General features: G+C 41.5%; 1 protein-coding gene across 3 annotated transcripts in view; it reads right to left on the bottom strand.

Moving 5' to 3' along the window:
• Window positions 1-24,291, bottom strand: part of LOC143279891 (uncharacterized) — a 96,530-nt gene that overhangs the window by 28,908 nt on the left and 43,331 nt on the right. For all 3 annotated transcript variants that reach the window (XM_076584194.1, XM_076584195.1, XM_076584193.1), the window contains 5 exons: window positions 20,334-20,518; window positions 19,422-19,465; window positions 4,957-5,163; window positions 3,137-3,356; window positions 2,145-2,255 (listed from right to left, as the gene is read on the bottom strand). In XM_076584194.1, the coding sequence (XP_076440309.1) occupies window positions 2,145-2,255; window positions 3,137-3,356; window positions 4,957-5,163; window positions 19,422-19,465; window positions 20,334-20,518 (767 nt within the window). The remainder of the gene's footprint in view (window positions 1-2,144; window positions 2,256-3,136; window positions 3,357-4,956; window positions 5,164-19,421; window positions 19,466-20,333; window positions 20,519-24,291) is intronic.

Genomic DNA, 24,291 nt, shown 5'->3' with positions numbered 1-24,291 from the left:
GTATGACACCTGCACATAAAATATGCAAACAACACCTGTGTACAACACCTGTGCATGCCTTCACACACCACTACTGTAAAATACAACACCTGTACACATACCTGAACGCATCTGTGCAAACACCTAATGCACATGACACCTGCACACTTCCATTACCTGGATATAACACCTGCACACAATACCTACATACAGCATCCGGACATGACATGCACCCAACACCAGCACCAAACAACTGCACACAAAACACTCATACAACACCTGTACACACAACACCTGCACACAGAACACCTGAGCACACATCTCATCATCTCATCTATCCCATGACCCGTGGGTGGGTCGTTGGGGCACCATGGATGACTGCCTGGTCAGCTCGCGCCACCTGCCTCGGTCCTCAGCGGCCCTTTGAGTTGTGGCAAATGGCAGGCCCGTCCACTCTTTGATGTTGTCCTCCCACCGCTTTCTCTGTCTGCCTCTCTTCCTCCTTCCTTGTACGGTACCCTGCAGGATGATCTTGGCTAGGCCGTCTGATCGTGTGACGTGTCCATACCAGCGGAGCTTGCGTTCCTTCACTGTGGTTAGCAGGTCTTTGAATGGGCCAATGGCGTTTTGAACTCTTCTTTTCACTTCCTCATTTGTGATGTGGTCTTTGTATGTAATGTTCAGGATCTTGCGGAAGCATCTCATTTCCAGGGCCTGGATTCTTCTCTGGAGTTCTGCAGTGAGGGTCCAGGATTCGCAAGCGTATAGAAATATTGAGAAGATGAGGGAGCGCATTAGTCTGATTTTGGACGAGAGGGAGATCTTTTTGTCCTTCCATATAATCTTCAATCGACTCAGTGCGGCAGTAGTCTGCGCGATTCTGGACAGGACCTCTGGTTTCGAACCCTCGTCTGACACAATGGCACCCAAATATTTGAAGGAGGAGACTTCTTCCAGTTTTTCACCGTTTACGTGCAAGTTGGACGTTACGCCTTGGCTGTTGTTGGTCATAACCTTGGTCTTCTCGGCACTGATCTCCATGCCGTAGGCTGATGATGTCTTGTCAAGTTTGTGCACGAGTTCTTCGAGTTCTTTCTCTTCTCCTGCCAGGCCATCAATGTCATCGGCAAAGCGCAGGTTGGTGATGACTCTGCCTCCAATGCTGACAGTTCCCACATGATCTTCCAGGGCGCCAGTCATGATCCTTTCAAGAAAGAGGTTGAAGAGAGTGGGAGAGAGTAGACAGCCCTGTCTGACTCCGACCGTGGTTCTAAACCAGTTACCCGTGCTACCATTGAAGAGGACTGCACTGGTTGCTCTTTCGTATAGGTTCTGTATGGCTTGGATGATGTCTTCACTGATGTTGAATTTGTGCATGGTGGCCCATAAGGCAGCGTGCCATACCCTGTCGAACGCCTTCTTGAAGTCAATGAAGACGTGGTAGAGGTCTCTTTGGTGCTGGAGATATTTCTCGCACAGCAAGCGCAGGTTGAAGATTTGTTCTGTTGTGCTTCTCCCTGCTCTGAAGCCGGCCTGCTCTTCGGCGATGATCATTTCTGCTTGCGGCTTCAGTCGGTTGAGAAGGACCTTTAGCACACAACACCTGCACAAAGCACCTGCACACAATACAACCACTACCCACTGACGACAAAGGGTTCACTTGATGAACTCACAACAGAAGCCATGAAATATGCATCACAAGAACACAGACTGTACCAATAACCACAAAAGACCGACTATACACTATAGATGAACTCACGACAGGAGCCATTAAACACACATCACAAGAATAGGAGTTGTACCAATAACCACAAACGACAGACTACACACTATTGAAGAACTCACAACAGGAGACATTAAACACACATCACAACAACTGTACCAAAAACCACTACAGATGAACACACAACAGGAGCCATTAAACACACATCACAAGAACAGAGGCTGTACCAATAACCACAAACGACAGTCTATACACTATCGATGAACTCACAACAGGAGCCATTAAACACACATCACAAGAACAGAGGCTGTACCAATAACCACAAACGACAGACTATACACTATCGATGAACTCACGACAGGAGCCATTAAACACACATCACAAGAACAGAGGCTGTACCAATAACCACAAACGACAGACTACACACTATCGATGAACTCACGACAGGAGCAGGCACATAACTGTCCCGGTTGGCAGCTGCGATGGTGGCCAAAGACTGCAGGCTGGCGTCACGATAGTGCACGATGCGGTAATACAGCTCAGCATCCCCATACTGTGGACACACAACATTTTGCACAAAACATAAAGTAAAACCTGGACCTTTCCCCATGTCAGCTATGTTAATAAATTTCAGTAGTTCAGTGAAAAAGACATCCTTCAAACACTTGTCAGTGCTTCAAAAGAAATGGCTGTTCATGAAGACAGACGTGAAGAGGGAAAGAGACAGGAAAAAAAAAACCAGAGAGACAAAGGTAAAGAAACACAAAGAGACAATGACAGACACAACAAGACAAAAAGGATAGAGCGAAAACGGGAAAAAGTCAAAGACATTCAAAAATGGTGGGTACAAACACATACAAGGACACAAATAGAAACAAAAACCGACAGACACTGACAAGCACAGACACAAAAATGGATACATACAGACAGACACAGAGATATACAAACACAGATACAAAGGCAGACAACTACAGACACAGACAGATACACACAGACCCAGATGCAGACAGATACAACACAGACACAGACACAGACAGACACAGACAGATACACACAGACGCAGACAGATACAGACACAGACACAGACAGATACACACAGACACAGACAGATACAACACAGACAGACACAGACACAGACAGACACAGACAGATACACAAAGACGCAGACAGATACAACACAGACAGACACAGACACAGACAGATACACACAGACACAGACAGATACAGACACAGACAGATACAACACAGACAGACACAGACACAGACAGATACACACAGACACAGACAGATACAGACACAGACAGATACAACACAGACAGACACAGACAGATACACACAGACACAGACAGACAGAGACAGATACAGACACAGACAGATACAGACACAGACAGACACTAACACAGACAGAAACGAGCACAGCCTTGAAGCCCCCACCTGAGGAATAGACTCCAGCTCCCCAAAGGGCACGAAAGGCTTGATGGGACTGCAGCGCAGCGACAGGCGGAAGCGGCCGGCAAACAGTCGACCCTGGCCATCAAAGAGGGGCACCTTGGTCCAGGCCCGCGTGATGAGGCGAGTCAGGTCCTGGGTGATGCCCGGGGCACCTGCTGCCTGCAGCTCCACCACAATGCCCAGGTCTGGCTGCGGGGGGCACCTGTATGGGGGGGCACCAGGGGAGGTCATGCTGAGGTGGGGGTGAACCTTCAGTGAAAGGTTAGCTCTTTGTGCCATGAGTGCCGATTTATTCGTTACAACCCCCAGTTGCTTCCCTTGGTCCCAGTACAGATATTTCCATACTGTAGTGAGCGCGTTCAGTTTCAGTGTCTCAGTCAGTTGTATTCTCACTCGGTGTTTTTCACTTGTTGGCTTTAACCTCTACGTTGTTTGAATATTGTTTCCAATTGTTTTTTTTTTTTAAGAGGGATAAGCATATTTTTTATCATGTTTGTACTTTGTGCAGGAAATATATGCATGCAGAAGATCAAATACGCATGTTAAAGATCCTGTAATCCATGTCGGTTATGGAAACAAAAACATACCCAGCATGCACACCCCTGAAGACGGAGTATGGCTGCCAACATGACAGGTTAAATAAACAAAACGGTCATACAATGTTTCTCTTTTTTGTCACAACAGATAGGTTTCTCTGTGTGAAATTCAGGCTGCTCTCCCCAGAATGAACACGTTACTACACTGAGAGCGCCACCCATATTTTGGTATTTTTTCCTGCGTGCAGTTTTATTTGTTTTTCCTATCGAAGTAGATTTTTCTACAGAATTTGCCAGGGACAACCCTTTTGTTGCCGTGAGTTCTTTTACATGCGCTAAGTGCATGCTGCACACGGGACCTCGAATTATCATCTCATCCAAATGACTAGTGTCCAGACCACCACTCAAGGTTTAGTAGAGGGGGAGAAAATACCGGCGACTGAGCCGTGATTCGATGAGTGCCAAATGGCATCCATCAACTCTACCCAGGTAGACAGCCTGTAGTGCAAATGACCCGAAGTTTGTAAAGCGCTTGGATTGGTCTTTCCTTTGCAATCCAGTTGGAAATTTGATTTGATTAAGTTTTCAGTTAATGCTATTCTAGGTTCTTGCTCAAATCAAATCAAATCAAATTATGATGCTTAGAACCCCACCGACTACTAAGGCTATCTCTCCTTTGTGCATAGATTTTTTTTTCATCTAAAATCACAGTATGTGGATAGATGTTAAACTGAAAAAACACACATTTCAACCAGGGATAGGTACTATGTAAGTATCCATACCATACATCATTCATTCACAACGCTGATCCAGGATAGGCACTATATAAGTATCCATACCATATGCCTAGAGGTAACGTGTCCGCCTAGGGAGCGAGAGAATCTGAGCGCACTGGTTTGAATCACGGCTCAGTCACCCACATTTTCTCCCCCTCCACGAAACCTTGGGTGGTGGTCTGGACGCTAGTCATTAGGATGAGACGATAAACTGAGGTCCCACATGCAGCATGGACTTAGCGCACGTAAAAGAACCCACGGCAACAAAAGGGCTGTCCCTGGCAAAATTCTGCAGAAAAATCCACTTCAATAGAAAAACAAATCTTTTTTAAATGCATGCAGAAAAAAATACCAAAAAAAAAAGGGTGTTGCTCTCAGTGTAGCGACGCACTCTCCCTCTGGAGAGCAGCCCAAATTTCACACAGAGAAATCTGTTATGACAGAAATGAGTAATACAATACAATACATCATATCATTCACAACACTGTACCTTGGCACAGGCTGGCGGGCACCGATGATGGCGTTGCAGACGCTCTGCATGAGGTTTGGCCGTGTGGACGGCTCTGTGTAGACCAGTGGCAGGAAGGACGGCTCGCCCAGCTTGGACGACAGGCTGCTCAGCCCCACCAGGAGGCGCACCGCAGAGATGGAGGGGTCAAGGTTCAGCACAAAGTCGTAGAAGATGACGAAGCCCGCGCTGGAAGAGAACGATGGTGTCTGTGGTTACTATAGCAACCCCCAATTCATCAACTTTATCAAATTCCGGCTTGTATGTGTATCTATATGTTTTTGATCATAGTGTAACTATGTGTGCTTAAAAATGTGTATGTGTGTGTGGATGTGTGTGGTGGGGTTGTTGGTGTTTTTTTAAATAATTCATTTGATAAATTACCTCCTTTTAATGATAATTTTTTATATATCTAAGTATCATTTTTTCTTCAGTTTCCTTTTCTTGTGTGTGTAATTATTTGTGTAATTATTTGGTTATGTGTATGTTTTGTAATGTTAAAACAGAAATTTTTTAATAAAAACTTCTTTTTTTTTTTAAATATATTTGTGGTTACTCGTTAGCACCTGGTTGAGGGTGTGTTGTGGTTGGTGATCTGGATATGGGTAGATTTTGTTGTTGTTGTTGTGATATTTGTGATTATTCATTAATACTTGGTCCAGGGGGTGTCGCGGCAGTTTCAGTTTCACTTTCAAGGTGTAAAAGCATGCCGACTGCTTTAAAAAAAACAAAATTGTATTTTTTTCATTTTGGAGGAGCAGATAGCTGACTGACACGTTCAAATCAACATACTGGTGTGGCCTTGAGGGCCTGTCACAGCTTTGGATAAAACGTCTTTTTACAGTAATCTGGATATATACTTCTTTCTTTTTTTCTTTTTCTTTAAATCCAGTTAGATTGGGGATGGGTCCAGCAGAAAGACTTTAACATTTCTGAACAAACAGGACCTGGTACAACATTAAAGACTTCTGTGCTGTATTTTTGTTCGTTTTGATGGATGATAATTCTGAGAGTTTTTTTTTCCAAGATGATGCATTTTTCCTGATGACAAAGTTCTTTTTTGTTTTCTGTACACCAATGTTTTCAGAACTTTTTTTTTCTGGTTAAGGAGTATCAACCTTTCAGTGTTGTTTGAGAAGATGTTGACAATGAGAGCTTTCTTTCTCCACTCCCCGTAAGACATGTCTTCTCTTTTTGACTGGAAGTGATGATCTATATTTGGGTATATATGTATCCATTTGTATACATCCACTCCTTCTGTGCATGTGTGTGTGTGTGTGGATGAGATAAAGACAAAGTCAGAAAGACTGTATGTGTGTGTGTGTGTGTGTGTGTGTGTGTGTGAGTGAGTGAGAGAGAGCTTAGAACAAAGATAAATTGCATGAAAGTGTGTGTGTAGTGTGTGTGAGAGAGAGAGAGAGAGTGTGAGTGTGTGTGTGTGTGGGGGGGGGGGGGGTATGGGGGGGGTCTGTGTGTGTGTGTGTGTTTGTGAGAGTGTGTGTGTGTGGGTGGGTGGGTCTCTGTGTGTGTGTGTGTGTGTGTGTGTGTGTGTGAAAGAGAGAGAGAGAGAGAGAGAAACAGAGAGATCTAAATCCACAAAAAATTATATTAGAGAAGACAGCAATGTCTCTGTGTTAGGCAGTTGGGCAGTGAAGGACAGGTGGGGCAGTGAAGGACAGGACAGGTGGGGCGATTAACGACAGGGGGGGCAGACAGGTGGGGCAGTGAAGGACAGGTGGGGCAGTGAAGGACAGGTGGGGCAGACAGGTGGGGCAGTGAAGGACAGGTGGGGCAGACAGGTGGGGCAGACAGGTGGGGCAATGAAGGACAGGTGGGGCAGACAGGTGGGGCAGACAGGTGGGGCAGTGAAGGACAGGTGGGACAGACAGGTGGGGCAGACAGGTGGGGCAGTGAAGGACAGGTGGGGCAGACAGGTGGGGCAGTGAAGGACAGGTGGGACAGACAGGTGGGGCAGTGAAGGACAGGTGGGGCAGACAGGTGGGGCAGACAGGTGGGACAGACAGGTGGGGCAGTGAAGGACAGGTGGGGCAGTGAAGGACAGGTGGGGCAGACAGGTGGGGCAGACAGGTGGGACAGACAGGTGGGGCAGTGAAGGACAGGTGGGGCAGACAGGTGGGGCAGACAGGTGGGACAGACAGGTGGAGCAGTGAAGGACAGGTGGGGCAGACAGGTGGGGCAGACAGGTGGGACAGACAGGTGGGCAGACAGGTGGGGCAGTGAAGGACAGGTGGGGCAGACAGGTGGGGAGGAGAAGGTGGGCGTGAAGGACAGGTGGGGCAGACAGGTGGGGTGATGAACGACAGGTGGGGCGGTAAAGGACAGGTGGGGCAGACAGGTGGGGCAGTGAAGGACAGGTGGGGCAGACAGGTGGGGTGATGAACGACAGGTGGGGCGGTGAAGGACAGGTGGGGCAGACAGGTGGGGCGGTGAAGGACAGGTGGGGCAGACAGGTGGGGCGATGAACGACAGGTGGGGCAGACAGGTGGGGCGGTGAAGGACAGGTGGGGCGGTGAAGGACAGGTGGGGCAGACAGGTGGGGCAGTGAAGGACAGGTGGGGCAGACAGGTGGGGTGATGAACGACAGGTGGGGCGGTGAAGGACAGGTGGGGCAGACAGGTGGGGCGGTGAAGGACAGGTGGGGCAGACAGGTGGGGCGGTGAAGGACAGGTGGGGCGGTGAAGGACAGGTGGGGCGGTGAAGGACAGGTGGGGCAGACAGGTGGGGTGATGAACGACAGGTGGGGCGGTGAAGGACAGGTGGGGCAGACAGGTGGGGCGGTGAAGGACAGGTGGGGCGGTGAAGGACAGGTGGGGCAGACAGGTGGGGCAGACAGGTGGGGCGGTGAAGGACAGGTGGGGCAGACAGGTGGGGTGGTGAAGGACAGGTGGGCCAGTGAAGGACAGGTGGGGCGGTGAAGGACAGGTGGGGCAGGCAGGTGGGGTGGTGAAGGACAGGTGGGGCAGTGAAGGACAGGTGGGGCAGTGAAGGACAGGTTCGGCAGACAGGTGGGGCGGTGAAGGACAGGTGGGGCAGTGAAGGACAGGTGGGGCAGACAGGTGGGGCGGTGAAGGACAGGTGGGGCGATGAAGGACAGGTGGGGCAGTGAAGGACAGGTGGGGCAGTGAAGGACAGGTGGGGCGGTGAAGGACAGGACAGGTGGGGCGGTGAACGACAGGTGGGGCGGTTAAGGACAGGTGGGGCAGACAGGTGGGGCGGTGAACGACAGGTGGGGCGGTGAACGACAGGTGGGGCGGTTAAGGACAGGTGGGGCAGACAGGTGGGGTGGTGAAGGACAGGTGGGGCGCTGAAGGTAAAATCAAAACAGAGCTGGGTCACCACAAGAGCAGGACATGACTTGACCATCCCAGACTATCATCATTATCATCATTATTATTATCATTATTATTGTTAATGTTGCTTTTAGTCCAGCCAACCACACAGGGCCATACCAGGACTGCCCAACTTCACAAAATGTCCAACTATGATAAACGCAAAACTCACATAAATATTTTTAAAAATCATTAAGATAAACCTACAAAAAAAATCATGACACATTATCCTGAACATTTAGCTCTAATACTTCAAAGCCAAAAAAAAAAAAAAAAAAAAAAAAAAGGCCATGTTGGCAAATAACACTGCAGAATACCCATCCCAGTGTTAACAATTTCACTACCTAATCGCCAAAGCAAAAACAGCACAGACAGTACATCATAGACTGCGGAAAAGACAAAAAAGTGTCAAGGCTTGCTCGAAAAAAGATAGAGGAATGGACTGGGAAGGCAGAAAAAGGTGACAACAGTGAAGGAAGAAAAAAGGCAGAAATGAAAGAGAGCAATAGAAAAGAGGAAATTTCTAGCATAGAATTTCCAGAAGGTGGGGATGCTATTTACACTGACAGACTCCTGGCATCCCTTGGGGAGGACCACCCCAGGTAGTTCTACACGGTGAGGACAGGGGATGAACAAGAACAAGAACAAGAACAAAACTTTAATCTCCAGGCCTCCGGCCCCTAGAAAGAGGTCAAAAGTACACAATATGGTGATCATGCAGTGACAACAAAATGTAAAATGTGTACTAACTTAAACCTGTTGAACAAAAGTGCTTCTTGTGCATAGTAAATTAATTCTAACTTTCATCATTGTTGTCACAAAATTCCTGTCGTATCTTCAGGGCATTAAATATATAAACGCAGAGTTTACAAATACTGTAAACAGAACCATTCTTCAGCAAGTGAACATACGATTGACCTTCAGAGTTCAGATGTTTTTGCCGAAGGTTATTGTAAAGGACACAATTGTTTATAAAATGGTTTTCATCTTCGACCACATTACAACATTTACATGCGTAATTTGAATTACATTTGAATGTTCTCCTAAAAAATGATCCATTCATTGGGAGCAAACCAAGCCGTAATTTTACCAAACAGTCCCTAAAACACTTTTTATCCACAAAGTCAAACTATTGCTCACACTGAAAACCAGTTTTAAACAGTCTGTAGTTATGATATATACCTTTAGACATTACTGACTCGTCCCACTCTAGGACAGGGGATAAGAGCATACATGTGTGGAGCTGTCGGAGGGAGAGGGTGACAAACAGAAACATCAGCAGACACACAGAAGCATTGGACTTTTCAAGAGTCCTGGGTTCAAATCTTGATCACGACACATGGTGGGTTAATGGTGGTGATTTTCCAGATTCCCAGGTCAAAAGAAGTGCAAATCTGCTTGTGTCCGAACCCCTTTTGAATGAATATGCATGCAGAAGATCAAATATGCATGTGAAAAATCCAAAAATCTGCATCATACATCAACATAAGGGTGGGTTTTGGGAACAAGAATATTCACACCATGCACACCCCACATGCGCGTTGGGTTACGCTGCTGGTCAGGCATCTGCTTGGCAGATGTGGTGTAGTGTATATGGTTTTGTCCGAACGCAGTGACGCCTCCTTGAGCTACTGAAACTGAAACTGAAAAACTGCACACCCCAAAAATGGAGAGTGGCTGCCTAATAAACAGCCATACATGTCAAAACCAACTTGTGCATACAAGTGAATGTGGGAGTTAAAGCCAATGAACACCGAAGAAGATCAGGGGTATTTTTGGATTCAATCTTGTGGCATTATTTTGACTATTTCAAGCTATTCAAATGTTCAGTTACAATTATCTATCAGATTTGAAAAACACTGCATACATTATTTGGACTACTTTGAGTTGTTCAATTGTTCAGCTACAATCATCTAGCAATTTTGAAAGACGCTGCATACATACTGACAGTATGTACACATTAATGAATGATATGGATATTATACAGCACCTATCCTCGGTCAGAGACCAAGCTCTAAGTGCTTTACAAAAACAGAGTCATTTGCACAACAGGCTGCCTACCTTGGCAGAGCCAACTGACTGCTGCCATTGAGTGCTCATCATTCGTTTCCTGTGTCATTCAATCACATTTCAGGCATGCACACATAAAAACTCAGACAGACATGTAACGTCTTATGTGTATGACCGTATTGTTTATTTACCATGCCATGTAGGCAGCCATACTCCATTTTCAGGGGTATTCATGCTGGATGTGTTCTTGTTTCCGTAAACCACCAAACGCTGACATAGATTAGAGGATCTTTAACAGGCATATTTGATCTTCTGCGTGCGTACACACACAAACAGGATTCAAACCTGGGACCCTCAGATTGTAAGTCCAATGCTTTAACCACTTGGCTATGCTTTCATTGGGAACTTCTGAATAAATGAAGACTCAATGCAAAATATTTCAGAATGTTTTCAACACCCTCTTTTTCACTCTCTCATGCACAACATACAAGAGACAAATGCCATGAAAATCTAAAATAGTTTATTTGATATATTCATCTACAACAAAAGCCACAGAAAAAAAAAAGTTTCCAAATATAAATCACAAGAAACTGATTACCCATGAAATATCACAGAATATGAACTATCACATGAAAGCACCCTGAATATAATGCAAAATATTCCACTGTTTATTACTGAAAGAAAAGAATGCGTAGTCCAGAAGCATGAAACAACATGTGCTGCATGAAATAAAATGTGCTGAAATGTTATCAGGGATTATCACTGTATCGAAGAAATGTTATCAGGGATTATCACTGTATCGAAGAAATGTTATCAGGGATTATCACTGTGTCGAAGAAATGTTATCAGGGATAATCACTGTGTCGAAAAAATGTTATCAGGGATTATCACTGTGTCGAAGAAATGTTATCAGGGATTATCACTGTGTCGAAGAAATGTTATCAGGGATTATCACTGTGTCGAAGAAATGTTATCAGGGATCATCACTGTATCAAAGGGATAATCACTGTGTCAAAGAAATGTTATCAGGGATTATCACTGTATCAAAGAAATGTTATCAGGGATAATCACTGTATCAAAGAAATGTTATCAGGGATTATGACTGTGTCAAAGAAATGTTATCAGGGATTATTACTGTGTCAAAGAAATGTTATCAGGGATTATCACTGTGTCAAAGAAATGTTATCAGGGATTATCACTGTGTCAAAGAAATGTTATCAGGGATTATCACTGTGTCAAAGAAATGTTATCAGGGATTATCACTGTGTCAAAGAAATGTTATCAGGGATTATCACTGTATCAAACAAACATGCTGAAGGTAAATGAAAACATTGTCTTTTAATGCACAGAATGTACACACATGTCTGAAAAGGTTTCTGTAAGCGTAAATTTGTGTGCGTGCATATGTGTGTGTGTGTGTGTGTGTGTGTGTGTGTGTGTGTGTGTGTGCATGCATGTGTACATGTATGTATGTGTGTGCATGTGTACATGCGTGTATGTGTGTGTGTGTGTGAGAGAGAGAGAGAGAGAGAGAATTGGGTAGGAGTTGTGCAACAGAAAATGGATAAATATCTTTTGCAATAAATGAAGCAAGGTCCGTGAACAACAGCAGTGTGTGCACTTGTCTGAATGCCTGTAAATGTTTTCAATGTTATCGCCACACACAAATTTTGAAGCGAAGAAACTCTATGTTTTTTTTCAGCACATTTCAAAAATTTTGCACACATAAGAAAAGTTGTTCCTCCGAAGAAAAAACATCATACAAAGTAAGATACAAAAAAACAAAGATGCAAAGAAAAACATCATGCAAAGGAAAGGAGAAAGTCACTTCCATCTCCAATCTCTTTTTCATCTAAATTAAAATATCCATGCACCTGAATCTGATCTTGACCTCAATCTGATCATTTCATGTGATATCTGTGTTGTGCATGCAAATATACCCGTCACATGAAAATAATAAAATCAACAACACTCAAAGGTACAAAACGAAAACGGGAACAGTTCAATGTTTTTAACCACCACACTATCTAATGAAAGTTACAAATATAAAACGGAAAAAAGCTTTTTTTTAGAATCGCAGTCCCTTAGCTACAAAAAGAAAACGGGAACAGTTCAATGTTTTTAACTATCACACTATCTAATGAAAGTTACAAATATAAAACGGAAAAAAAGATTTTTTTTAGAATCGCAGTCCCTTAGCTACAAAAAGAAAACGGGAACAGTTCAATGTTTTTAACTATCACACTATCTAATGAAGGTTACAACAACGAAAACATGCTTTTTCAGAATCACAGTCCTTTAAACAAACAACAACAACAAAATAGTACAGCACTTTACAGACTTTTTCCATTGAAGACATTCTCTTCTACAACTGAAAAGTGGAAATTTTCAAACTAAACAAGCAACTTTACATGTTATGAAATCAATGATCTGTACACAGTAAAAATTTCAAAAAATTAAAATATAAGTAAGTTGCATCCTTGATGAGTCGTTCTTTCTCTGCCTGGGCTACCTCATGCTTCAGAAGGTGCACAGGGTCAGGTGATCATTGCTGATGTGACACTGCTCATGTCATAAATTCTCAGCCAATAATAATAATAAATAAAAAGTTTCTTTGTATGTTGATGGCACTCTCAATTCCGTTCCTGCCTGCTATCGAAAGTTAACAGTTTATGTACCGGAACTATAGCACAGTGTCAAAAATACCTGTGATGCCGAGATGACAATTCAGTTTCTCAGTCAAGGGCAAATATCACTGACTGAAACGCACTCTAAAATAATGCTGTTGTTTGTTTTTTTCCAGTCTGCCAATTTGACATGGGAAGGAGGGGGTGGGGGGGGCATGGGGAACGGGGGGGAACCTTGAGTTAACATTCTGAGGTCCATATGTAATAGTCTAATTCAATTCCTCGATGAATCATTTCTAGTTCATATACAATCCGAGCATGTATTCTTATAAAAAAAATAATAATAATAATAAAAATGAATAATTTTTTTAAAAACCACCAAAATCCTACATACGCATCCACGACTTTGAGAAAAAAGACAACAAACAATATACAAGCAAGGAAATTTCTAGAATCACAACAAATTGATCTAATTGTGAATTCAAAATACATGTTAAAGTTCAAAGTGAGACAACTACAAAGTATGTTGAATCTATACTGATTGACAGGTATTCTTTTTCTAACTGTTATCTACATGACTGCATGGTAATGATTAATAACTTCCTCCTCTTGTTTGATATAAACTGGAAATTGCCTTTGATGCAATACAAAAAAAAAACCACCCACATACATCAATTTTTATTTACCTTCACCAAAAGTAACATTTCAATCTTTAGGTTTCAAACATTATGAAAAGTAATTATCTCTAAATTTTCATAAAACTGATACCTGCAAACTGAAGCTTATTTTCATTCTCAGACAGAAATCATTCCAAAGTGACATTTTTTTTCAAAATTTCATTATTATTTTTCTTACAAACAGCAAACATCTCCCCACCCACCCCCACCAACCCAAAACTTTTATATGTGAAACTTTTCATTCAAAGCCACAAGCCAGTTGCTGAAAAAGTTTTTGTTTTGTTTTTTTCTGACACTTTTAGTTTGATGTTCATATTCAGACCAAAGGAGGGGGGAAAAAATGCTATGAAATGAATATTGTACAAGACAATGTCTCATAACTGTTTGACAGTGTAAGTGATTGTGGTGACAGAAATCAGAGGAGTCATGTAAATCTGTTGACAATGAAAACATCTGCAACAGTATGAACTAAAAATGAACAGCAAATTGGCAAAACACAATTAAACAATTAAAAAGAAAAATTCAAACTAAACACATGTAAAAACTATGATTTTTTTTCTTCTTTTCAGAAATCAAATTACATTCAGCTATCAACCTAAACGCTTGATGAAAAATGAAAACGGCAAGCTGATTAAAATTCAAAACGTGGTATTTGTTGCACAATGACATATCACGGTTGCAACGTTACGATCAAGATGAAACATTTCAGTCCTGAGACTATTTACACAGAACCTGTCTGCGACAACAGATGACACCCTTCAACAAATTTCACCAAGTCTGGAGCAGGGGACGGGAAGCTGTTGGAATATTCCTGTCCCTTGGTCCAATTCTCCACACTGGACGGAAAACTCAAATGCTTCAGGGAAAAAGAAAGAACAAAATCTTTTGGCAGCAGAAAGGAAGAACCAGTAAATGTGTTGTCTGTCAAGTCATCAAGGGCAAGACAGCCATACAACGATGGAGTGGAGAGCTCCGAGTGAAATCAGATCTTACCAACTAGAAAAGACAAGTTTAATCATGATAAAAGACAAACGGCTGCCTGGTTCAGGTTCTTGTCCAACCCAGAATCTAACATACATGAAGTAAACCTACCTACTTCATTTGATACAACCATTGTTTTGTCTTAAAACTTTTTTTGGATGTTATTGTTGTCACAGGTGTTCTTCTCATATAATGATTTTGATCAATTTCAAATAAATTTTGTTTGGTTTTGTTTTTGTTTTTATTTAAAAAATATTACAATTCTTATCACAGTCTGACCAAACATAAAAAAAAAAAAAATTCATGAAAAAGATTTTTCTAATCAAGACAAATTTTCATGCAATTTTAAAGATAACAATGGTAATTACACAAATAGGATGCACGGCCAATACAGCTCAAAAGAATTTACCCCACGAGAGCAGGACAGTATATTGCCACGAGGAAAAAAAAAAGGGGGCAGTCAGATATGTGGTTCATCAGTAAATGCACTTTCATATTCAAAACCACTGCTGATAAATATGGTGGTCCAACAACACACAGCATACATACACAAGATGATTATATTATGCGTGCTCCAAAATGCAACTTGGCTGCACAATAAAACTAAAGACAGAAGGTAAGACGAGTGTAGGGCCTGCTCTGTCCTCAACAGACCACACACCATCATGCTCGCCAAGCTTGGATTCTTTCTTCTCCTTGCTCTGCATGTTCGAAGAGACTCGTCGTCTTTTTTGTTCTCCGTTCTGAAAATGGATAAACAAGCACATTGTCCAGCACCAGTCTATAGGTTTTCTCTACAACACTCACACCAAGGGAGAGAAGGGTGAAGAAAGAAAGCAAAGGAAAAATGAAAGCAGAGAAAATTAACATGTAATATTTTGTAAATATTTTTTGTAAAAATCGATCATGAATGACACACAGCAGGGCTTTATTCTTTTTTTTTTCTTCTTTTTTTTTCTTCTTTTTTTTTTTGTCAACATTTTCATGCAAATGAGGCCAAATGTCATTAATAATCATTTCAACATCGCAAATTTTGAAAACTTCTCAGAATGTTCACATCTATAGCCAGGTAAACAGTGCTCTGTCTTATTAAGAAATATACATAAACAACGGCACTATCTTATTAAGAAACATGCATAAACAGTTCTTATTCCACATTGTGTCAAAACTTCAAATAATCAGTTAATAATCGGTTCAGATATGATAAACTACAGCTGACCTCAGTATCATGAGAAAGTAGATACGTCAATAAAAAAATTTTTTTAATACTGAAGAGAAAAAATGCCCCCAAAATAAATATTATCATAATACATGAAACAAGAGTTTACAAGATTGAAAAAAAGGGCGACATTAATAAACTCTATAAAAAGTACAGAACACAGAGGGAAAAAGACAAGCTGAAAGGCAAAAGACGCAGCACAAAGAATAAATATCAGTCAGAAGCAGTAAAAAAAAAAAATTTTTAATCTCTTTTTTTCAAAACACAACCTAAAAGACAAAAGTGCGAACAAACAAAAATCATGTATAAAGTAACAACTAACTGTACTCTTTATATCTTCCATTTTTTAGGCATACAGTTTGCTGATTTTTTTTTTTTTTAACATAATTTTGAAATCAAAGCTGCTAACTTCAAAACAAAAAAATCATAAATTTTGCTTACACCTGAGGTGTAAATTTTGCTTATTTTGCAAATGAAAATCAGTTCCTCATATGTATATTGTTATAAAAAACATATATTCTATAAAATCATTTGGTGCTGAGTTTGGGTTGGAAAACCCATTTTCCCTTTGCTGAAATGGAAATGTCATTCACAGCTTGTATTAAAATAAAAATAATAACAACAACTCATTTTGCATTTTTAAGAAATGTAATCAGCGTTCACAATGAACTTTTGTGTTTTTCAGTATTTTTTACGTATTTAAAGTTATTTTCAGTTTGGCGACATTTTCACCTCAAAAGTCATGAGGGCATCCAACTTTCAATTTTGTCAAGATATCAATAAAAAGTGATGTACCCAAACTTTTTGCCAATTTCAACATTTTCTTCATACTTTCAAAACATGCATATTCACTTTTTATTGAATAATGTTCAAAGCCAGAACAAAGGAATAAGTCAAAACACACAGGAGAGTTGTGAATATGAACAGGAACACAGCAAACTATGAAAGCTACAAAGAACTGCAAATTTGTGTTTGCCTGTCTTTTAACAGAAATCCCAATAAATCAAGTTACAACTGGCAATGGAATGATTTGTATCAGCAAAGACTTTTGTACGCTACAAACTGCGTCTCTTCTCTGCAGTTTTTCTTGTTGTTTTTTGTTTTGTTTTGTTTTGTTTTGTTTGTTGTTGTTGTTGTTTGTTGACTGTATTTTGGAACTATTAACAATGTTAAACAAGACAAACCACAATGATTCACTATGCTCTCAAATTCTCCCTCTACAGAAAAAGGGTTCCCTGCATTTGTGTTGTTATTTCCAACACACCTATCTACTCTGATACTGGTGTCAAGAACAGTTATGCACAGGTAAATTTCTAAGAAGAGATCAGAGACTGACTGTACACAGCCGCTCAAATACGCAAACAAACAGAAACAATTTCAACTTAGCAGAGAGTGGTTGATAAAACAAGGCCAGCAAGCAGGAACTCAACTTAGTCTGATATTTCATTCTGATAATAAAAAAGCAAAAATAAAAAACCCCTGCTGGTTGCCTGTGTCTGATGAACTGATTAAAGTTGACAAAATCAAGGCAGATAAAAGCCATGATTTTCATTCCACTGGAGAGAATACACTATCTGTTACCAATTTTTATAACTATGAAAAGAATCTTCAGCAGAACTCAGTATTTTGTTAATCGAAGCAGAACAGCTAGTCTACTTGTTGGTTAATTCATTCACTTATAACCTGCTAACCCCTCACCCCCCCCCCCTCCAAAAAATCACCAAAAAGCCCAACAACAACCATATAACAGCAGTTACCAATGTGTCAATCATAATAACACCACTACTCCAGTTCCTATATCATTAACACAACTTGTGATATATCAAAACTCTTTAATAACCCTTCTATAAACCAAACTGCCCCTCCACCAAGACGACAGACCAAACACATGAACAGAGGACATAAAGCAAACACATCGACAGTATCAAATGAAAAGCAGAAGTGAAAAGTGGTTACCTCTAGATATAGAGCATGTAGTATGGTTCACCCGCTTCAGTTCTTCGCATCTGACTCTGATCCCACGTGTGACCATACGCCTGCACTCGCCGAGGACTGTAACTGCAAATACGGCTCTTTTGCAAACTCAAAACTCCGCCGTTCTTGGTAATTCAGCGCAAAAGCTACACCCATATTTTTCCTCATGGGTTGCAAACAAAACAAAGGGACAGAACTGCAAGGGAAGAGGTGAGACAAGTGGAAAAAGAAATCCACCCGGACAAAAACTGTGCTTTGTTCACTAGAACAAAAGTATAAAAATGAATGTAGCATGTCAGATGCTGTTTATCATTCTTTGCCGCATACATCAAAAAGCAGGTGTAAACGTGAATGCCCACGACCAAACATGAATCTTTCATATGTGCATCTATAAGCTGACAGATATACAAATAGCCACAGGCAGTGACATATTCACTGTAAAACAAGTGTGTGAATAGGATGCAGAAGAGGAAGGGGTTGGGGAATCCCCTTAGTTGAGGTATGTGTGTGTGTGGCTAATTGCCATGATAGATACTGGGATTATATAGGACAGGTATGTGTGTGTGTGGCTAACTGCCATGATGGATATTGGGATTACACTGGACCGGTATGTGTGTGTGTGGCTGTTTGCCATAATGGATATTGGGATTACAAAGGACAGGTATGTGTGTGTGTGGCCATAATGGATATTGGGATTACATAGGACAGGTATGTGTGTGTGTGGCTGTTTGCCATAATGGATATTGGGATTACATAGGACAGGTATGTGTGTGTGTGGCTGTTTGCCATAATGGATATGGGATTACAAAGGACAGGTATGTGTGTGTGTGGCTGTTTGCCATGATGGATATTGGGACAGGTATGTGTGTGTGTGGCTGTTTGCCATGATGGACAATCAAGACATTAATTTATCACCATCATTATTATCATCATTACAACCCTTAACAAGGCTGTATGTTTCTGAAGAAATGTGTGTAAACAAGTCCTTTTCCTTTCCACAAATCATAAGAAATTCTGATCATCATGATGACACACCCATCAACTCATTTGACAACAAAAAAACATCTACAAACTATGAGTGAAAAAAGCTAATTTTAATACCTTTTGGTTTTACACTATTTATATCCATGGTGATCTTTTGATAATTGCTATAATCTCTGTACAAATATACATGGAGATACACGATCACTTTGGCGAACACCTATTTCAATGCTGATGCATAAAGAAATTTCTGATTTCAAAAACATTAAATCTTTTATATTCTCTTAAAAAAAATAATATCACCCATACACGTATTCCTTTCACAAATCCAAATGCCTGTGAAGTTATTTCATGTAACAGCATCAAAAGCTTTTTCACAATCAAGTGAAATTGATATGCCTTGTAATCACCTCTCCCTCAACCGCTGCCCATTTTTTTTTGGTTGTTGTTTCTCTATCTTACGCCATGTATCACTGTCCACCAAATTCACAGGTCAGACTTTCGATCCAATGAGTTCACATATAAAATACCCCCCTTGCCCTGGACAGGAATGACTCACAAACAGAAAATACTACAACCACACACCAATAAGCAAAAGACAAGGAATGAGAGCAAAGCTGTCACTTACTATTGATCATAGGGACCCATGGCTTCTAGATCGACGTAGGGTCTCTGCAAACACACACACACACACACACACACACACACACACACACATCATTAACTGCACACAGCACTATTTTCCTTCCCTCTGTTTCATTCTTTAATCACCATTAATCTCTGCCTGTTAACACCATTACCCTGTCAATGTCCAATTTGTGTGTGTGTGCATGTATGTGTGTGTGTGTGTGTTTGTGTCTCTGTGTGTGTCTGTGAACTCCAGAACCACATGAGCAAACATGAAATAAACCTTATTTGAGATGAGACTTATTCTCCTACTTCACCTGTGGGCTGCAACATCTATTTTCATTCATATGCATGGATGGACTTTTTATATGTATGATTATTTTTACCCGAACACGTAAGCACCTCCATTTTCAGGGGTGTGCATGTTGGGTATGTTTCTGTTCCTGTAATCCAGCAAACACTGAAAAGGATCATGGGATTTTTAACTCTTTTGCATCCACATACAAAGAAAGAGGGGTTCAGCAAACAGCAGGCACGTACATCTATTGACCTGGGAGATCCACCAAGTGCAGCGACACAGATTTGAACCCAGGACCCTGAGATTGAAAGTCCAAGGCTTTAACCACTCGGCTATTATACCCAGGACCGTGCGACTGAAATCCAACGCTTTAACCACTCGGCTATTATACCCAGGACCGTGCGACTGAAATCCAACGCTTTAACCACTCGGCTATTGTACCCAGGACCCTGCGACTGAAATCTAATGCTTTAACCACTCGGCTATTATACCCAGGACACTGCGACTGAAATCCAATGCTTTAACCACTGGGCTATTATACCTAGGACCCTACGACTGAAATCCAACGCTTTAACCACTGGGCTCCAATGCCCGATCCCCAGAAGCCAGACTCACCACTTGTCCTGCGGGTTGCTGCACGATGATCTTGGCCGGCTGGGGCGGGGGCTGCTGGGCCTGAATCTCCATGCGCATCCTGTCGGCCAGCGTCTCCTGGCGGATGCGCTCCATCTCTCGCTGTAGGTCGTGCATCTTGCGCAGGTGGTCCCGGTGCATGCGCTGGATCTCGTTCTCCAGCTCATCTGAGGACGGCACAGATTGAGTGAAGGGGTGAGGGGCTGACTGACTTTTTAACCCTTTCAGTGTCAAGTCTACTCTTCTTTCTTTTTTTTTAACTTTTTCAGTGTCAAGTCTACTTTTTCAACCTTTTCAGTGCCAAGCCTTCTTTCTAATACTTTCAGTGCCAAGTCTTACTCTTTTAACCCTTTTCAGTGTCAAGTCTGTCTTCTGTTCAGTGACAACTATTTTCCCTGGGATGTTTCTTGGTCATGGAGGGAAACAATAACAAACAAACAAACAACAACAAAAATTCTAGCATGCAAACTTCTAAAAACAAAGTGCACATAACCTATACTTTTCTCAAAGGAAAAGAAACACACTGTCCAGTTATGACAGTTTCATATGCATTTAAGGATTTTGTGATAGGGAAATTACTGCAATGACACGCACGGAAATTTCCACCCTGGGGCACTGAAGGGGTTAAACTGAACAGTTTGTGGCCAGGGTCCAAGGGCCGCTTCACTGGAGTGGGAATATCAGTAACAAAACAAAGTAAACTAAAGGGAGAAAAATGCCTGAATGCCAGTTCCGAATGCCATACAACACAGAAATAGTCCCACCCAGGGAGTTCACCTGCATGGACAGAGAGCATGGGGAAAGTGGGAAGGGGAGAGACAGAGACAGAGAGACAAAGAAACATAACAACCTAACCTTCACTTATATATTCTCTCTCTCTCTCTGTCTCTCTCCCTCTCTCTCCCCCCAAACGCACCTTAAAGTATCTGCTGTCATCTAAGTAAACAAAACAGCCTGCTGTCATCTAAGTAAACAAAACAGCCATAGAACTGCTTTCCACAATATAAACCTCATACTGCAGGGCAACAGCAGTCAATGTTACTAAGATAACATGCCCGGAATGCATTCAGTATTCACCAAAAGACACATGAAAGAAGTTTTGTTTCGTTTTGTTTTGTTTTCAACGCAAGAACTGCTTGCGGCAACATGGTGCATGTCTCACTTTAACAACAATGCATAACGACTCACAAGCTTATACTAAACATTGTTCCTCAGCAACAGTCACACACTCTACTTCAGCCAGCTCTGTCGTTAGAGAGTTTCTTCCCCCTGATGCCCCTGTGGTCACAGATGCCCGGTGCCCCTGCCGTTACTGTCTTTGTTCACTTTGGTTTGGTTGACATGGGGGGGAGGTCTGGTGTCTTCTCCATCCTGCTTCTTCTCTTGTCTGGCCAGTTTCCCCGCCAACGGTTTCTGTGTATGGCTATGCATGTGTGGGTGTATGTGTATGTTGATACATGTGTGGGTGTATGTGTATGTTTATACATGTGTGGGTGTATGTGTATGTTTATACATGTGTGGGTGTATGTGTATGTTTCTACATGTGTGGGTGTATGCGTATGTTTATACATGTGTGGGTGTATGTGTATGTTTGTACATGTGTGTATGCATTTGTTTATACATGTGTGGGTGTATGCGTACATTCATGAATGTGCGGGTGTATGTATCTGTCTATGCATTTGTGGGTGTATGTGTATGTCTATGCATTTGTGGGTGTATGTATAAGTGCATGTGTGCTTAAGCGCATGCATTTGTGAGTGTGTGTGCAGTTGCAAAAGAGAAAGAGGTAAATAAGACTGATGCAGACAGGCAGAGAAAAGCTATGGTTTGTGTCAGAGTATACATCTCTGGAGGTATGTGCGTGTGTGTGTGTGTGCATGTGTGCGCGCCCATGCAGGAGAGAGTGAGTGTGTAAAAGTAAGAAATAATAGACGTATGTGGCATGTACACCTATGTGTGTGTGTGTGTGCACATACATAAGTGTGTGCATGTGGGGCATGCAGAATGTACGTCTGTCTCAGACAGAGAGAGACAGAGAAAACATGTTTTTACATATGCATGCACACATACATTACATGCATACATGTGTATTTGTGTGGGTACTGGTGTGTGTTCATGCATGTCTGTGTCCCTGAATGATCTTCACAGATGCTGTCCTGTTCATAGGCATGCATGTGTTGATACAACAATCTACTCTAGCCACATCTACCTCACTACTTCCTATCTACTTGTCCATGCTTTCCCAACTCTCTCTCTCTCTCTCTCTCTCTCCACTAGGACTTGTTCAGCAGACATATCACCTTGGCAAGAGAAGTCAGACTTCCATAAACACAACCAAATAGAAAAAAAAAACTCAAAATCTAGAACAAATACGACAACAAAACTGCCAATTTTAGCGCAAAAAATCTTCCAGCTTTGTGGCACAAGGAAAAGACTGTCCACTGAGCAAGTCCCATCTTGGAAAACCAACAACAGCAGAATAAAAATTGAGGACATTCCTTTTAATTGCTGAGAAAAAGAAAAATCTTCGTCACACTCATCTACACTTCGGTACATCTCTCAGTCTTACGGCTGCAACACTGCTGATAAAGCGACAGCACAACAGTACTATGTGATCATCAATGATCTACAAAATCAAGGTGAGAGACAAACCAGTAAAAAAAATTTTTTAAAAAGGGATGTGTACATTAACCCTTTCACCGCCAAGCTCGCATTTATGCACAGGCGTGGTAGAGGACCCATGTCACTGAAAGGTGACCATTCATTGGTCTGTTATCCATGAACCTACTGCTCTTAATGTTCGATGGTAGGATAGGCCATATTTTCTATACATTGCAGAGGGAATCCCCAGTTATTCTTAGCCATTGTCTTTTCTGTGTATATGCCACAAGGGAATTTTGTACTCTAAACTGATTGGCGGTGAAAGGATTAAAAACTGGCATCCTAGAACAGCTATTGCGTTTATCAACCAAAATGGCACGTTGCTCAGCAGAAACAGACTTAAGAGGTAGAGAAAAAAAAATCAATTAGCATGAAAAAGTCAGCAGTCAGTACAGAAAATGGAACCTTCAGTGACTGAACCAGCAGAAGAACGTATAACATCAAAGTCACTTGACTCCTTTTCTTTCTTCTTGGATCCTTGTTTCCATTATCAAAAGTGACACACTTCAACAAATAAGTGTTCATATTGTGTTACACATGGTACTGACCTTGCACATTTATTTTGTGTGTCGATTCTAATATACTTAGAACACAAACCCACCCAGCCACCCCCCAAAAATAAAATAAAATGTCACCATCAAAAACCATACATTAATTTCAAATAATGAAGACTTAAAATATCTTTCAGTTGAGTTGAAAATATCTTCTTTTAAATTTCCTTTTAAAAAAACCCAAAAAAACACAGTTGCAGATTCAAAAGGATTGATTACCAGACCTAATAATTTCAGTTTAAAAACTGGACTGTACATCCACACAAATAAACTCTTTCATTTTGCTACACTCCCAGTTCACAAAACTTCCAACAGTATAACAACAAAAACATCAACAACAAACTTATGCCTTACATCCTTGAAACATGCACAAAACCAGCCACAGACAGTATGGGCACTTATGGTTAAAAAAAATAATAATAATAATGTCACCACAAACAAACTAAACATGTTTGTTAATGATTAACGAAAAAGAAAAAAAAAACTGGTCAAGGATTTGAAGATGAGTATGTGTGGATAAAGAGCATTCACCCTTTGGCTGCTAGACACGTGGTACTCCCCAAGTCTACAAATGATCACAAAAATACAGCTGCTTACAGCAAGACTGCTTCTCTACATTCAACAGTGGTTGGTGCTTTTTTTCTGTAATGGCCCTGTGTTCAATCACACTCTTACTACACATACAAAAAAAAAAAAACATTAAAAGCTAATATTTTAAAACAAAGCAA

Source organism: Babylonia areolata, chromosome 3 (assembly GCF_041734735.1).
Source record: "Babylonia areolata isolate BAREFJ2019XMU chromosome 3, ASM4173473v1, whole genome shotgun sequence".
Lineage (NCBI taxonomy): Eukaryota > Metazoa > Mollusca > Gastropoda > Neogastropoda > Buccinidae > Babylonia > Babylonia areolata.
Note: the sequence above shows the minus strand (reverse complement) of the source record. Positions and strands in the feature narration are given on the sequence as shown.